The 16,966-nt window shown below is 38.6% G+C and overlaps 2 protein-coding genes across 10 annotated transcripts in view; one reads left to right on the top strand and one right to left on the bottom strand.

Moving 5' to 3' along the window:
• The window catches only part of LOC116618547 (ATP-binding cassette sub-family C member 4), an 11,856-nt gene extending 9,784 nt beyond the window's left edge, over window positions 1–2,072 (bottom strand). Inside the window, exons 1-2 of one of the 5 annotated variants that reach the window (XM_048722507.1) lie at window positions 1,932–2,072; window positions 1,511–1,697 (exon numbers count right to left, since the gene is read on the bottom strand). The gene's annotated coding sequence lies outside the window, so the exon portion shown is untranslated. Of the gene's footprint in view, window positions 1–1,147; window positions 1,464–1,510; window positions 1,698–1,838 lie in introns of those variants that run through there. The other 4 variants (XM_048722505.1, XM_048722508.1, XM_048722509.1 and 1 more) reach the window with 4 other exon arrangements.
• A 3,965-nt stretch (window positions 2,073–6,037) lies between these two features.
• On the top strand, window positions 6,038–14,933 carry LOC5512955 (QRFP-like peptide receptor). Of its 5 annotated transcripts, none has more exons than XM_032382378.2 (7): window positions 6,038–6,254; window positions 7,112–8,494; window positions 10,222–10,702; window positions 11,141–11,452; window positions 12,777–12,961; window positions 13,415–13,559; window positions 13,822–14,933. In XM_032382378.2, exons 3-7 carry the CDS (start codon window positions 10,375–10,377, stop codon window positions 14,046–14,048), a joined length of 1,197 nt encoding a protein of 398 aa, XP_032238269.2. In that variant the 5' UTR covers window positions 6,038–6,254; window positions 7,112–8,494; window positions 10,222–10,374; the 3' UTR covers window positions 14,049–14,933. The 5 variants fall into 5 exon arrangements, with proteins under 5 accessions (XP_032238269.2, XP_032238267.2, XP_032238270.2 ...); XM_032382376.2 differs by having other exon boundaries at window positions 7,112–7,210; XM_032382377.2 differs by lacking the exon at window positions 6,038–6,254 and adding an exon at window positions 6,338–6,798.
• The last annotated feature ends 2,033 nt before the right edge of the window (window positions 14,934–16,966 follow it).

Here is a 16,966-nt window from a genome sequence, read left to right on the forward strand (position 1 = left end):
CATAAATGAAATAATAGTAATGAACAATGAAAACAATGAAACAGTACTTTCGTTATGGCTCAATTTGAAATTTGCCATAATATGAAACATATTTCAAGTTTTTATGTATTATTTTACAGCTCCAGCTCTGCTGTGACTTTGTTCTCTTTGCTAGCCTATGACCTCTACCCCCAAAAGAGATTGGTGTTTGGCACCAAAATACTTTTGTCTAAACAATATAATAGCACAAATGGTCTTGTTGTTTACTTTGTGCTTTCAAGTGAAATAATAAATGCCATGAACAATGGAGACCATTATATTATTGTTCATAATGATGACTCACTTTGTTTAACAGCCATTTTGATCCCAACCCCCATTTACTTTCATGGGTCTCCTCCCCCTCGCCTGGAAAGCCGGTGTTTCTTACATTTAATGCCCCAATCAGTGTTAACATTGCTAATAATTGCTTGAATAATTTTTTTTCTGGTCATACATGTAAAACACAGTGACTCAAATTGCAATCCCTCATATACATATGAAATCCCTCAGGTATCCTAGTCAACCCTGTAATTTATTTTTCCATCACAAATGTATCGCAATGCATCTTGGGAATTAAGAAGTTTTGAGTTCCAAGGCGACACGTACACAACATTACAAACCCTGCGCGCAAGGTCTAGTTAAGTCATCATTCCCCTTATCTGGAAAGGAAAATAACTTCTTGGATTTGTTTGAGATCTTCACTTTAAACCCGACTAAGCACGAGAGGGTAAACGCCAGTCAAGCATCAGAAAAATACAGAATGTAGTGAACCTTATTATTTGGTTGCATTTCCCGAGAGTCGCATTTGCAAATCAAATAGCAGCACTTTCTTTGTGTTCAAAACATACTCTCCTTGCTTTATGAGTGGTATTTACCACTTAAGATACATTTTTCATCAGCGATAATAACAAATTCATATTCAGATTTTATCTGAATTTGAATCTAGGGTATTGCAGAAATCAAATCTTAATCAAAACCGAGAGAAGTAAAAAACAGTTCAAGTTAGATTTGCGAAAAAGAATGATGCAAATCGGAGTGGAAAAAGTTAATCCTCAATGTTCACCCTTGAGTGGCTGCGCTTGTGAAATGTCACTAAATGAGTGTGTTTTTCTTATTGATCCAATCTCACCTTGGGTCTGGTCCAGCGCACTTTATAGCTAAATGAGAAAGTTAAACATGACCTTCCCTGCTTTAGTGGGGTGTTCGAGTACCGTTCTTTTTTTTGCAGGCGAGAGAAGACTGAAAGTGTCTATCAGTTGCACGCCATTAAATGTTATTTTTGGCTCGAGTTCACACAGTCCATCATTTCACGTTCCTTTGCATGCATTTGCATGCATGTCAATGCACCCGTTCCATTGAATATGACTGATGACTATAAAATTGATTCCAAATATTTACCCTCAAGTGGCTGCGCTCCTGACACCACATGTCACAAATGATTGTGTTTTTCTTATAGATCGAATACTAATTAGAAAAATAAAAATGCCCTTACCTGCTTTTAGGATGTTTAGAGTACCGTTCTCTTTTTGCAGGCAACAGAAAACTGAAAGCGTCTAGTACTTTCCAGCCACTTCATGTTTTTGCTTGAGTTCACCCAGTCTCACATAGTCTACTACTTCATGTTCCTTTGCTTTCCTCATGCATGTCAATGCACCCGCTCCATTGAATATGATTGATAACTATAAGTTAACCCAAAGGTTTACCCTCGAGTAGCTGCGCTCGTTACCCAACATGTCACTAAATGAGTGTGTTTTTCTTATCGAATCTCACCTTGGGTGTGATGCAGCACTTTAGAATGAGAAAGTTAAACATGACCTTACCTGCTTTTAGGATGTTAGAGTGCCGTTCTCAGTTTGGCAGGGAAAAAAATTGAAAACCTCATTACAAACATCTAGTTCTCCAAAACCACTTACTTTCTTATTGCTTGAGCTCACTCAATCCTAACACAGAGCAAATGAACCATATCTATTGTTTCATGTTCACTTGCATGTCAAATTAATATTCCACTGCAAATACTTGGCCAATTTGGTGCATATTCTAATGGCATAGCTACAACTATTGTCTAGTCTGCTAGAAACTGCCCAACAAGAGGATGGAGGGAGCCGTGACTGACAATAGTTGGGATTTTTATAGAGCAGAAAATTCAACATGACAACTACCTTCTGTCGCCTTTTCAAGTTATTTTCTCAAAATATTTTGCGTTCTTTAACTCTTCGTTCTCTTTCTATACGATGAATATAACTTGTTGTTATTTGTTGTGTCCCAGCAGAGCCGTAGGCTCTTTTTTTTTTTTGAGGGGGGGGGGGGGGGTGGGTGGGCACAACATAGAAACAATAAGAAAATATCGGGGGAGCAGGCACGCCACTACTGGTCATTTCCTTAGGATTTTTGAAAATACCCACCCCCTGCTACGGCCTTGCCCAGGGAAAAACCCAAACGAGCTTCTGATGCTGCTGGAAAGTAAAAGAGCAAAGTTAAGGAGATCAAACCAACTGCAAGAAGCAAATGAGCCCATTCAAAAGCAAAGTTAAGGAGACCAAAACCAACTGCAAGAAGCAAATGAGCCCATTCAAAGGCAAAGTTAAGGAGATCAAACCAACTGCAAGAAGCAAATGAGCCCATTCAAAAGGAAAGTTAAGGAGATCAAACCAACTGCAAGAAGCAAATGAGCCCATTCAAAAGCAAAGTTAAGGAGATCAAACCAACTGTAAGAAGCATTATGAGCCCATTCAAAAGCAAAGTTAAGGAGACCAAAACCAACTGCAAGAAGCAAATGAGCCCATTCAAAGGCAAAGTTAAGGAGATCAAACCAACTGCAAGAAGCAAATGAGCCCATTCAAAAGCAAAGTTAAGGAGATCAAACCAACTGCAAGAAGCAAATGAGCCCATTCAAAGGCAAAGTTAAGGAGATCAAACCAACTGCAAGAAGCAAATGAGCCCATTCAAAAGCAAAATTAAGGAGATCAAACCAACTGCAAGAAGCAAATGAGCCCATTCAAAAGCAAAGTTAAGGAGATCAAACCAACTGCAAGAAGCAAATGAGCCCATTCAAAAGCAAAGTTAAGGAGATCAAACCAACTGCAAGAAGCAAATGAGCCCATTCAAAGGCAACGTTAAGGAGATAAAACCAACTGCAAGAAGCAAATGAGCCCATTCAAAAGCAAAGTTAAGGAGATCAAACCAACTGCAAGAAGCAAAAAAGCCCATTCAAAAGCAAAGTTAAGGAGATCAAACCAACTGCAAGAGGCAAATGGGGAGCGATCTTTACTTGATTCAGACACACTTTTCGGTTTTGGTAGTGATGGTGAGGCGTTATAAAGACATTACACACAACTGAATCACATTTTTATCGCTCAGCAAATAAATTTAAGTTTTGATTTGATTTAAATTATGTAAAGTTTTGATGTCATTCAAATGCGGTTTTCGATATATACTATTGATAATCACGGCATGTTCGAAACACGCCGGAATAAAAAGAAATATTTTCATATGTTTCTAGAGCTCCAGTTGTTTTATACCAGATGCCAAAACCTGTATTGAAGACCTCCTCTTCCAACTTGAACTATGGGCACAAGATTGACATCGGATTGGTTTACTGTTGGCCATGCCAACCTCCCCCTAGATTCTTCGTAATTAAAAGGGGTGTGGCCAGTTCCACGATACATCAAAGACCAAGCTTGGAGCGTCAACTCCGGTTTCGGTAGCGTTAGAGTTTACACCCACTTCGATGAAGTTCTAGTCTGCCACAGGTTTGCTACCTTGCCCCGTCCCTTTGCGTGAAAGCAAAGATTAAGCATTGATTTTTTTTTTGTGTGTTTTGTTTAATTGTTATTTGTTTATTTGATGAAAAAGTTTACGGTGCGGAATTGGTTGGTCTTTTTAATTGCATTCAGATGATTTTTGTACAAATCCATTAAATGGCAGGTCTTCGAATGCATTCAGATGATTTTTGTACAGGTGTATTGATAGCATTCAGATGGTTTCTGCGCCAGTCAATTGGTTGGCAGGTGTATTGATGGCATTCAGTCTACGATTGCATTCACGTGTTTTCAGTGCAAATCCATTGATTGGCAGGTATAATGATTGCACTCATATGGATTCTGCGCAAATACATAGGTTGAAAGGTCTGCTCCATTGCATTCAGAGGGTGTTTCGGTAAAAATCCATCGGTTGGAAGGATTGCATTTACATAGATTCCGTGCAAATGAATGCGATAACGTCCCCCGCTGTTTTGGATGCCAGTATCTTCACAGGAAGCCCGACAATGGAAAACAGGACGAAGAGTAACTTCTTAATCTTTCTCCTCCGCAGTTCAGCCACAGGTAACCCGTTCTTTTCCTCCTTTTCTTTATGAGTTGCCTGCGGAGGAGGCTCATTTGAGATGAGGCTCGTTCAGGAATAATGTTCCCATAACTTGGCAAAGCAAAAAAACTAACAAGGTTTTATCCTAGATTGGTACCTGCATTAAATACTGACAGATTTTCATTTGAACTACCATATAATATTTCATAATGTCGCATGAAAACAATCTTATATTCTGACATAGAAATTAAAAGCAAAAATGGCCGTGTGTCTGCAAGAAATGAAACAAAAAGCATCAATGAGCTTCCAAGATGTGAAAACTAGAGCGGGTAAGGGAAGTACAGGAAGTGCTACGTTTTTCTATTAAAATCGGCTCCACAAGATTTTCTACCTTACTAAGGCAAGGATAAATTATTACAGTGACGCTTATAGCCTCGTCGGCAGGCATCTCAAAAAGCAGAAAGAGAAAAAAAGGGATTGGGTTTCCTGTGGCTTCCTCTCTGCTTCTGCTTAGTCTCCCTCCTCTGCAATTTCGCCACAGGTAACCCGTTCATTCCCTCCTTTTCTTTATGAGTTGCCTGCGTAGGAGACTACGACGCTTACTTAATGTGAGGCAAGCAACTTGAAGAGCCAAAACCAGTGACGGGAAAAGCACCAAAAGTTCATCCCTTGTTAAAGATACTCTGTCAGGTACACATTTGTTGTTTGTTTTTATTAAATAATTAAAACTAAATAATGTAAAGAGATCTCGAAAACCCCATCTCAAAACAAAATTCTATACTTAGGAAACTCAATAGAAAATACTGCAACAGATTATCAAAACCAGCAGAAGGAAATAGATGCTTTTTACTAGGAAGACAGATCTGTCTTCTTAGTAATGGGCGGGAATAATAAAATTGAGCTATTAAAGCTCAGAAAAATTGCAGCTTATGGCAATGAAATACAGCGTTGTTTGCAGTATTAGAATTGCTTTCATCCCCTGGATCCTTTGATAATAGGCGGAAATAAAAACATTGGTGATACCAGCTATCAAATCCGTTAGCAGCCAAAGGCAGTGAAAATACACCGATTTTTGCCAGTAAAAATTGCTTTCGAAAACATTATCCCCTGTTAATAGGCGAGAATAACAACGTTGTTGCTGCGAGCTATCGAAGTTGTTATTAGCAGCCAAAGGCAGTGAATGAAAACAAACAGACAACGAAGACAGGTGTATTCGCGAGACGTGTTGTCGACACCTAGATAATTTACTTGTACGAAAACAGGAAGAAGGCTTCACAGATAGCATCATGACACGAGCTCGAATACGGACAGATCTTCTTCTAACGAGGGCAGAAAGCTTTTAGCGCCTGATATAATTAAGTTACACGAGGAGCGTGTTTGATTAGCCTTGGCGAGAGAAGGGGGGGGGGGGGCTGGGTGACAAATATATACGCTGCACAAACGAACAGTTTTATCAATCCTATATTCTATGATCCTGGTGCTAGAATAAAGACTCGCGAGCGTAAATGGATTATGGTGTATTGAAAATAAATGCTGAAAAAATGTGTATTGGATTTTATTCGTGAAAGTGAATTGAATTAAAGGGGTTCATAAGTGATGGTCGTATAGCCATTTGTCCTTCTGCTACCGTCGTTTTGGCCCTGTTATCCACCCCCTTCCCCCTCCCCTCCCCCCCCCCCCCCCGCAACTATGTTGCGTGCTTGATCAGCCGACTGTTTGTATGAGTGGGAAATGTGACCGGAGGCAATGCTCAAATAGCTGAACGGTATTTGAGAGTTTGAAGGGAGATAAATACCGAACAGAGAGCTTCAGTCATTAGTGTCATAAAATTGGTAATACCTGGACTACCCTGGCCACAAGTTCTAGTTGGTGTTCACACGAATCAGAGATGCTATGATACGCTGAAAGAATGCGAGCTAAAAAGGCGGAAGAACGTAAGTGATACAAGTTTGAATCCATTGTCATAAAATTTACATTAATTCCAATTTTTCAGAACAAGGATATCTTCTCCTAAGCGCAAGTTACAAACCACCGATGTTCATTTGACGATCGCGTAGTAGTCCGAGGGTGTTTTGCTAAACTAAAAGCAATTTAGCGAAGCTCACAGAGCAAAAACAAGTGAGAGATACATGCTCTAAGACCATCGTTATAAAAACTGTACACACGACTTGATGTAGATTTGGAAAGGATATTATTTTCGGTTGAAGGAATATCAGTGAAAATAAGACTCAAGTAGAGGACAATCAAGCAGTTATCTCACCTTTTCCTTGGCAAACAAAGAGAGCACAGTGTAATATTTCAAGAAGTATTCACACTCCTATTAAAACACCTGTTCTTCAAAAAGTTCACTATCGTGCGCAGGACTTTGGAAATCAGGAACAAAACAAGCTTGTCTGTTTATAAATCAAGCTGTTTTCAAGGAAGATTGGAAGATTATTACGAGGATTACACGCGGTTCATAAACCCGAAAAAAGCTTTGTAAGTATGAAAAGCGTAAATCCGAATCAACACGGAATATAACTGATATTGCAATATAACTAAAATTGATAGATGTGTTTACGCAATAATTTGAAGAAATACCTTTAATTTACGTATATTTTAAATGTCTTTTTACCAAAGCTAAAGCTTAAAATCACATCGCCGTTTTTTTTGTTAAAAATAAAATATGGAAAATCATCTTAAAAAAACAATTCGCACTACAAGACGCGCAACTATATCTTCTTTTCTTGACAACGTAATACCAGCTTTTATCACTATCAGTTCGTAGGCTAAATATAAATTTGAAATTCAGATTCTGTAATCGGAGCCGAGATTAAGGATGGTGTTTGAAGTCGTCTCGTACTAGAAAGTAACCGCGAAAGGCTGCTAACTACCACCATCTCGCTCTAAGGTGAGGACAAACCTTTAAAGAAAAGCTTTTCAAAAGGTGTACACAGGCTTAAGGTATGGTCAAATCAGTTTTGTATTTCAGTTTTGCGTCTCTCTTGTAATTTACTTTTACGCAAGGGCAGCGGGCATTTCGGGGGATTGAAATCGCATTCAACCCTCCTGAAAAGATTTATATAAAAAAAAGCTAATATAGGATGGGAATCACTGCAGTTTGGGCGGCTCTTGAATGCCATTACCCAAGACAAGTACCAAGCATAGAAAGCTTTTTGCGATATATCCATTGAACTTCGGATGTAAAGTATAAAACTTTATGTTTTTTTTCTTTATTTATTATTATTTCTTCAAAGAAACCCTCTTGAGATGCGAACGGCTAACTTGAGCCCTTAAACAAATCCTTCTTTTAATCTGTCCGCGTCTTTGATAGTTTCGACAGGAATTAAAAAGTCCTTGGATTTTGCACGTTTTATAACTGAACTTGTTCTTAAATTTTTCATTGCAAAATTTTCAAATAAAGCGAATTGTAACCAATATTTTATATAAAACCTAAGAAATGCCTGAAAACAGGTGCATTTATTTTCTTTGATTTTATTAGATTAGCACTGCAAAGATTACTTGCTTATTAAATAAAACAAATTTGTTTTACATAGAAATAATAGAAATCGAAATCTTTGGATATCATTTTAACATGGATATTATTTTATCACTTTATATTTCGTTTCATGAAAAAAAGCGTAAAAAACGTAGTTACGAAAAATGATTGTTCTCATCGCAAGAGAAATTAGTTGAAAATACATATATTACTGGAAATATCAATGTTATCAACTATATCAACAATCCTCTCTATCTGATAGAACATAAATACTCATTTTCAAGGTTTTTTTCCCCTAAAATAATGAACTCAAAATTGTCATTATTAGTGGTGTTTTGTTGATTTATGTTTTTTTTTTATTCCTTCGTTTATAGCAAGTTGCGTTTATTACGGTCGGATAATAGACAAGCTAACGTGGGTAATCTTGACATTCAGTCGGATGTAGGGTTTCTACCGACAACCCGGCGGATTCCTAGTAAAAACATCCGACCCCCTCACAATGCAAACTACACATGTCTTGGAAGAAAACAACACTAATTTCCTTCTGAAAACAACTGGCTTGACAAAAGGGTAGCTTGACTTGGGAGCTCGACAAATTTTGACTGCCAGATAAGAGGATCACGTTTGTTTGGTTTGACATAATTGATGTTTTGTGATGGCGAAGCGGGAGTCGTCTTCAACTTTCTCCCTTTCCAGGTCAAGTATTCTATTCTAAAATTTAGCAAAATTTTAGCAATGTTATCTTTTGCTGATTTTTTTTTTTTTTTTTTTTTGCTAGTATGATGTTATTTTTTGTTATTTCATTTACGTGTACTTTGGGATATAATTGAAGTTAAACTAATTTTTGTAATGACAAAATGATTTCTTTATCCCCAAATTATATCGACAAAGTCTCTGTCTTGTTGTGTGCAGCACAATGTACTAGATTATTTTACTTTTTTAAAGAAACAGAACACAACCAAATCTATCAAAGTATTTTCTTTTATTGGTGCATTTTTATGAGAGAGATTTTTATTACTCGAACCACTCGCTCTCAAATTTGTTCTCAAACAAGCTAAGATCCCTGTTGATAACAACAATGCTTGCACCTTGCTCTATTTTCACCCATGACTATAATAGCACGTCAAGTAAAAGGCAATAATTCTACCTAGCCACAAATGTCATGTAAAATTAGTTCCGCCAGTTTGCAAATTTCCTAAAAAGTATAGAAGTTTATTGGTTGAAACAACCTATGTAACATTATGTAAAGTTATATGTTACCAAGAAAACATCATCATCATCATATTTCATGAACCGCTTGGGCTATGACCATCAAACTTACAGACAATGAGCACCGGCATGCAAAGAATCGTCACGCCCTATCTTGGGTGTGGTCGAATTAAATATGACGGCACAATGACATCATAAATACGATATCTAGCTATTCTTTCAAATATTGCCTAAATTATCAGATATCGAGTTGACAATGTTTTGATTCATTCAGATAAGTCAAAATTAGCCTTTTGACGGCTTTACAATGCAAAAAGGCCGTAAAAACGTTTGCAATTATTTTTGTAAGAATTTCCGCCATCTTGGGTCCGCCATCTTGGATTCTAATGATTTTTGCAAAAGAAAAAAAAATCTGGAATTATTAGCAAAAAAAAGTATTTGCTTGCATGTATTACTGCTCATAGTAATGATAAATGCATAATTTTAGCTTTTAAAGTGTCATCTAGTAAATCTAGTAATATTTTTAACAACAGCTTTGAGAGAGCAAAATTTACCCACCCCTCCCCCCAAATATCCAAGGTAAAACAATTTTATGGCTGCTGTGAAACTTTCACCTAAAGAAACTGAAAAAAATCAAAAGAGCCATTTTAATCTGAGAAACAGGACCAAAATATGAAAAAAAAAATACAACTTTTTAGGTTTTGGGAAACCTATGTGTAAAAAACGGTTGCCATGGTAACATGGATCGTCTCCTAGGCATGTCAATGGCATCAAAACGTCCGCAGGTAGTTTTTAGAAAAAGTTATCAAGTTTAGCTGCTATTTTTCAGAAGTTCAGAGGGGAAAGTCTTAATAGGGTTAAAGCCGCATTGTTAATAGATTACTTCCGGAGGTCACCCGACGGGAACCTCAACCATTAAAAGACAAAAGAATCTTTTAGAATCCGAGATATTTTACAGGCCATCCGCTCTTAATAATCAATCACAGAAACTTCCAATAGACACACTGCTTTCAATATTGTGATTTTTTCCCGAGTTTTCCGTTAAAAATAATCTGAGATTGTTATGTAATACTGGAGACAATGCAACCTTCACTTAACACAAGACACAGGGCCGTAGCAGGGGTGGGGCACTGGGGGCATGTGCCCCACTACAACGTTTTTTTTTTATTTTTTATTTTATCATTATTATCATTATTCTATTTCATTTTATCCAGGTTCAATGTAGAGGTCAAGGAATACCAGCAAGAAAATCAGATTTCAAGATCACAGTTAAACGTGACTGTGTCTATTTTAATAATGTAACTCATTTATAGGTGATAAGGACTGATTAGCAAGGAGCAAGCCTCTAAGAAATCAATTAAACCAGCATGTCTACAGCACTAGAAACACCTGGCAACCACACATTGGTCAACCTTAGTTTCTATGGAAACAACTCTTTGGAAAATTCGTGTCCGAATCTTGAAGAGAACTTCGCTGTCCGAGTCGGTGTCATCACGTTGTACGTTTTCATGTTCCTCACTTCCATATTAGGAAACTGTCTCATCCTCGTGACCGTGTACCGGACACAGCGCATGCGCACTGCTGTTAACCTGTTTATTGCCAACATGGCGATTAGTGATATCATACAGCCGGTTTTTGGGGTTCCGAGGGTGGTGGTCGAGGTGCTGTATGGGAGAGAGACCTGGTTGATTGGAGGTAAGCAGCCATCATCGTCATTATCATCCTAACCATAATCATCATCGTCATCGTCAGAGTAATAATCATTATCATCACCATCATCGTACATCCACATCATCGTAACCATTGTCATAATTATCATCATCACCATTATCAACAAACATCATCGTCATCATCATCGATCGACATCGTCATCAGCGTCATAATCGACCTCATAATTATCACCATAGTCATCACATCTTCATCATGTTCATCTTAATCTTAATTAGGATCATCTTCATATTCATTATTGTCAACATAACTGACATCGTCATCATCATAATCATCACTCTATCATTCATCGTCATTAGCACAATAAATAGATATGTTCATCATCATCATAATCGTCGTTATTGTCGTCATCATCATAACCCTGAAAGATCAAATCTAAACCAATAATCTTATGTACATTCTCAGGCGCCGCGGGTGCCGTGCTGTGCAAACTCGCGTACTTCGCGCAGGACGTCTCCCTCAGCGTATCAATCTTCAGCATCGTTGGCATAACAACGGAGCGCTTTTACGCCGTTATGCAGCCTCTCAAAATCTCCTTCCTCAAATCGCACGTGCAAATGCTTTTACCGCTGACCTGGGTGATCGCGGTCATCATGCATGGTGTCTATTTCGATGTGTTTCGGATACGCAGAGACCACGTGACTCAAATGATCGTATGTTATCAGCACTGGGCGTCGCCGCACAGTGCGCTGATTTATTACTCAGTTTTCCTGGCAGGTGAGTCACTGTAATTGCTCGAATAAACACCACACTACTATTGTAACTACCTCCCTGCGTAGTTTTGGTTTCCCTGTGTTAGGCCCGGTTAGTTAGTAAGACACGAGTCAACATCAGCCACTCAAGCCCACAAGTCGTAAGTCATGCATTATTTCACATTTTCATGTAATCGCTTACATTAGTTGACTTACTTTCTATACTTGAACGTTTGTTTTGTAGTTTGACAGGTTCCTAGAGGATTCATAGGGGTTTCCTAGTGTTCAGCGTTTTACAAACAGAAACAAGAACGATTTTCGTTCTCTCCAACTTTGAATACCCCCGTAAAACCTGTGCTTGTTAGTCGCACTGTCAAGACGACAGTTACAACTACGGCGCTTAATCATTTTTTCATGTATGGCGCTTATTTCAACATCTCAAAATAAAAAAAATAACAGGAGTAAAAATCCTCCCGAAACCATAACAAAGCGAGCTTTCAATAATAAAATGTTGTGGCTTGTAGTACTTTGTTAGTTTTCGTTTATTCCCTTCTAACACACAGCCCCCGTCATCATTGAAGCGCGTTTTAGGTGTGGCTTACTTCTAAAAACTGTCTGGGAGGCCACGATAGCTTGCGTCGTTATACAAGATATCACGCGAAAACCATAATAGGCCTTTAGAAATAAACCTTGATAACACTTTTGGGTGCTTTAACATTTTCAAAGCCTAGCGGGCTTGAAATAATAGGCCTTGATAAGAAAGTCATTAACATTTTTGGTTACATTAGCATTTTGGGTTACCTAGTATTTCCCAAGCACAGTAAAGGAGACTACACCGACTTTAAAAATTATTCTGACTATCTCAGCTTTAACCAGAAAATGTATTTGTATAGGTGATCATACAGTTTCGAGTTCAATTCTGGATTAATTTGCACAAGTGAGTTTTTCAAAAAGTATCTTAATTGCACGAGCTGTCTTCGGTGATGTTTTGTCTTTGAATGTAATTGCACTGGTATTTACAACTTTCTGCACTGGTGTTACATGAAAATTGTTCTGCTCTCCGGCAATCATAATCGAGAAATTGGCATGTTTATTATTATGTTCTGAACAATTGAAAAAACCGGGACCACTGCTAATATCAGTGATGCTAAAGTGTAACCTAGTCCAAGGTATCTTGCCAGGGTCTCGATTGGGATACCTGTGGCTTGTAAGATAGGTCACGGGAGGTCTTCCCAGACCCTACGCTGCCTCACGGTTCATCTCGAAAAACAGGAAGTCCGGTAGGAACACCTTGGCATAGAATGAATTACAATTGTTAATAAGAGATTCACGCGCATGCGCACTTGCAGGTTTATTTCTCTGGGCCTTGCTGGCAATCGCCATCATGTACTCCATCATTATCGTCAAGCTGAGACGCAGCCGAGGGTCTGGTCACGCGTGGGTGGTGCGCAAGTCACGTGAGGTCCAGGAGCGTAAGATCCTACAGGTCGCCCTAGTCATAACTATCGTCTTCTTTGCTTGTTTTATGCCGCAGGTAATACATAGTTATTTACCGGATTGGAGGGCTGTATTGAAAAAAAGTTTGACAATGTGAGGTTTAAAAAAATGTAACTTCGGCTAACACAATCCAACCTGCAAGCAGGTAATACTTTCCGGCTTTTGAAACTTGAATAATTTTTTGCCGCCAAATGGTTTCCGGGTCCGCGACGAAGGAGAGAGTTAGTATCCGTTTTTTTCTTCCTCCTTAATTCCTTCGTTCCTTCCTTCTTTCATTTTTTTCGTTAGTTCCTTCCTCTCCCGTCCATTTTAATTTCGATTGTGCTATTTATCGATTGTGCTTTCAATCCTTTTTTTCTTTCTTCTTCGTTTCCCATACTTGTTTCCAAACATCTTATCCACGTTTACTTTTAAATGTTTCTTCCTAATTACTGTTCCTTGCTTCATCTCAGATAATAAGACAGATCAATCTATTATTATTTTGTTCTAGGTGATCTTAGTGATAGTAGCACCGTTAGATGTGTGGCCTCACTGTAGCATTGAGGTGCTCCGCTTTGTCACCAAGGTCATGGAGCACTCGTACACCGCTTTCAACCCCTTGATTTGCCTCATCTTCAGCCAGAACTACAGAGAAGGTACGGGGTGATGGTGATGATGATGACAGTAGTGATGGTGATGGTGATGACGTTTCGGGTTGGCTGGCTTGACTTTTGTTGCTGTCATTTTGCCACCGAAAGCTGGAGCGCGCGCGGGCTCTTCGCCCAAAAGTCATGTGTTTTCTCAGTGCAAGTCAACTATTGAAACATGCAAACTGTTTTTTGTTGGATCCCTGTTGATGGTGATGGTAGCACAGGACTGGTGAAGTGTAATGAAATTCCCTTTTTCTCGCTTGTACAGGTTTCATCCGGGTATTTTTGTCTAGCTGTGGCTTCTGCACTTACCCCTTAGAAGATGACACAGGGTCCCCACCAGGGGTGGGTAAGGCTGTCAAAAGAAGCTCTGATGGTGGTCACGTGGCCTTGACCCCCCTAACATTACGAGAGAGCCTGAGGCTAGGCATGACAGCGCCTTCCATGTCATCGCCGGCATTGATGCGAGCTGAAGGGGTAGTCATGAACAAATAAGGGAATGCGTGATTGGCGTATTAGTGAGCTGAAGGGGTAGAAATGAACAAATAAGGGAATGCGTGATTGCCGTATAAGCGAGCTGAAGGGGTAGAAATGAACAAATAAGGGAATGCGTGATTGCCGTATAAGGGAGCTGAAGGGGTAGAAATGAAAAAATAAGGAAAGCGTGATTGCCGTATGAGGGAGCTGAAGGGGTAGTCATGAACAAATAAGGGAATGCGTGATTGCCGTATTAGCGAGCTGAAGGGGTAGAAATGAACAAATAAGGGAATGCGTGATTGCCGTATAAGGGAGCTGAAGGGGTAGAAATGAACAAATAAGGAAAGCGTGATTGCCGTATGAGGGAGCTGAAGGGGTAGTCATGAACAAATAAGATAATGCGTGATTGCCGTATTAGGGAGCTGAAGGGTTAGTCATGAACGAATAAGGGAATGCGTGATTGCCGTATAAGGGAGCTGAAGAGGTAGAAATGAACAAATAAGGGAATGCGTGATTGCCGTATTAGGGAGTTTTAGCTTCGTTAATTTAGGTCCGTGTCCCCGAATCGTGTGATGGTGCTGTTTTTTTTTTATTTGAATATTCGACACTCTCATAATTTTTAGTATTTCAACTTGAAGTTTTAGAAGTTAAACGGAGGGGCGTTTGTTAGAGAGGGGCGTTCATTACAAACATGTAAGCTTAGGAGGGGGGCGTTAATTAGATAGGAAGTGTTCCCGTTTATATAGGACACGTTTCATTGCATGATTTACGGTATATAGTTTTGATATGGTTTAGTTATGTTTTAAGTAATTGGTTTGAGTTGTTTTAACTTTTTAGTTCATATTAACATACAATATATAATGTAATGTTTGGATTTTGATTAAAATTCAATTACAATTGTAAGACGCATTAAACCATATACATTATTTTGCAACAGGTAAGTAATTATATTATTAATATTTTCATTATCATCATAAGAAAGGCATCCGCGGTTAATTGTTCTTCATCACCGGCTTGAAGTGATATCGCACCAATCAAATTCTTCCGTTCTGAGCATACTTCTGCTTATACATTGAACCATGTCTGAAGTGTATCTAATTTACCGACTTCTTATAGAGGCTCTATCAGCCGCCATCTTAGCAAAACACCAAGTGTGAGAAAGCATCCATTTCCATCGGCTCACTTGAGAAGAAGTTGCAATATATTGTTCATTGTATTAGGTAAATGAAGTATATGACTTTTCCAATATTGGTCATCCTGTGGCACTTGAGAAGGCCGAGGTACGCTGGGGCGAGGATGCTCATTTCTTTCCATCCTGGCCCCAGCGCACATTCGACGTTCGCACGCACCACAGGATTACCACTTTCCGAAGAAAAAAGAAAGCATTACCCAATGACACTCGAATTGAAGCCGATTAGAAGGCAACAGAGCAAAAAAAAAATGGCAAGCAAATAAGGTCTGGTTAACTTCGGTAAGCTTGAATTTTTGCATAGAGGTTCCTTACGTTATGTACACCAACATATCAAAAAGTGTTTTTTCTAATGGATTCGTCTTCGAGATGTATGAGGCTTGAAGTGCAATTTTCAAATGTAAAAGGAATGGATTCTCCTAGTTTTTAGGGAGAAGGCGGGCTCTACAATGCAAAAAGGCCATTAATACGTTTGTAATCATTTTTTTGTAAGAATTTCCGCCATCTTGGGTCCGCCATCTTGGGTCCGCCATCTTGGATTCTAATGATTTTTTTCAAAATAAAAAAAATCTGAAATTATTACAGAAAAAAAGTATTTGCATGCATGTATTACTGCTCGCAGTAATGATAAAAGCTTAATATTAGTTTTTAAAGTGTCATCTAGTAAATCAAATGACATTTTAACAACAGCTTTGAAAGCAATATTTCCCCACCCCTCCCCCCCCAAATATCCGAGGTAAAAAATCTTAGCGCTGTTGTAAAAATTGTCACCTAAACAAACCTATAAAGTCAAAAGAGGCATTTAAATCTGAGAAACAGGACCAAAATATGAAAAATTCACTACTTTTAAGTTTGGGAAACCTATGTGTGAAAAAACGGTTGTCATGATAACATGAAGCGTCTCCTAGGCATGCCAATGACATCAAAACGTCCGCAGATAGTTTTTTTAGGAAAAGTCACCAAGTTTTAGCCTCTTAGCTGCTTGGTTCAGAAGTTATAGTAATTTTCATGAAGAGACCCCTCCAGTCTGGATAGTGTTAAATCGCCGTTTTCAACATTCTGCAAACGCTCGCTAACAATCAGCTAAATCGCTTTAGTCTTCGTTTTTTTGTTGGCCAGCAATAGCGTTTAGAATTACGAAACGAGCCCAAAGGCCAATTAAATAAGATAATCCCGTTAGAGCTCGCAGAATGATTTTTTCGCAGAATGATTTTTTTTTTTTTAAATGGCTGTAAAGTATAGAATACATCACTCAGCGCCAGTTACAATATTGTTAAAATTTAATAACCAAGTACTTATTATACCTATTTTCAAATCTATCCGGAATCCTGGGTTTCCGATTCTGTCATTCGACATAATCTCTCTACAAGGCTAGTACTTCGTGGATGTCATAACCATTCAGTCGCTAAAAGCTTCCGTATTTTTAGGGGGTCACTGGATCATGTCGGGAGAAGAGTTTAACAATATGCTTCATGAAATGTGATTTTAGGAACTCTATTGCGAGATCGTCTTTAATATGAGGATGTTTATGACATCCACGAAGTAGTAGACTTGTGAATGACTATGCGAATGACAGAAAATTGGAAACCCTGGATTCCGCATAGATTTGAAACAAAAAAGGTAGTAAACCACAGATTTAAAAGGGAATACCAAGCAAAAGATATCTCTTGCTTGCTTTTTTAGACTAAATAAAAAAAGGGCAGCCATTGATTGATATGCAGATAAATTTTAGGGGTGCTCCCTGTAT

Source organism: Nematostella vectensis, chromosome 15, assembly GCF_932526225.1.
Source record: "Nematostella vectensis chromosome 15, jaNemVect1.1, whole genome shotgun sequence".
NCBI lineage: Eukaryota > Metazoa > Cnidaria > Anthozoa > Actiniaria > Edwardsiidae > Nematostella > Nematostella vectensis.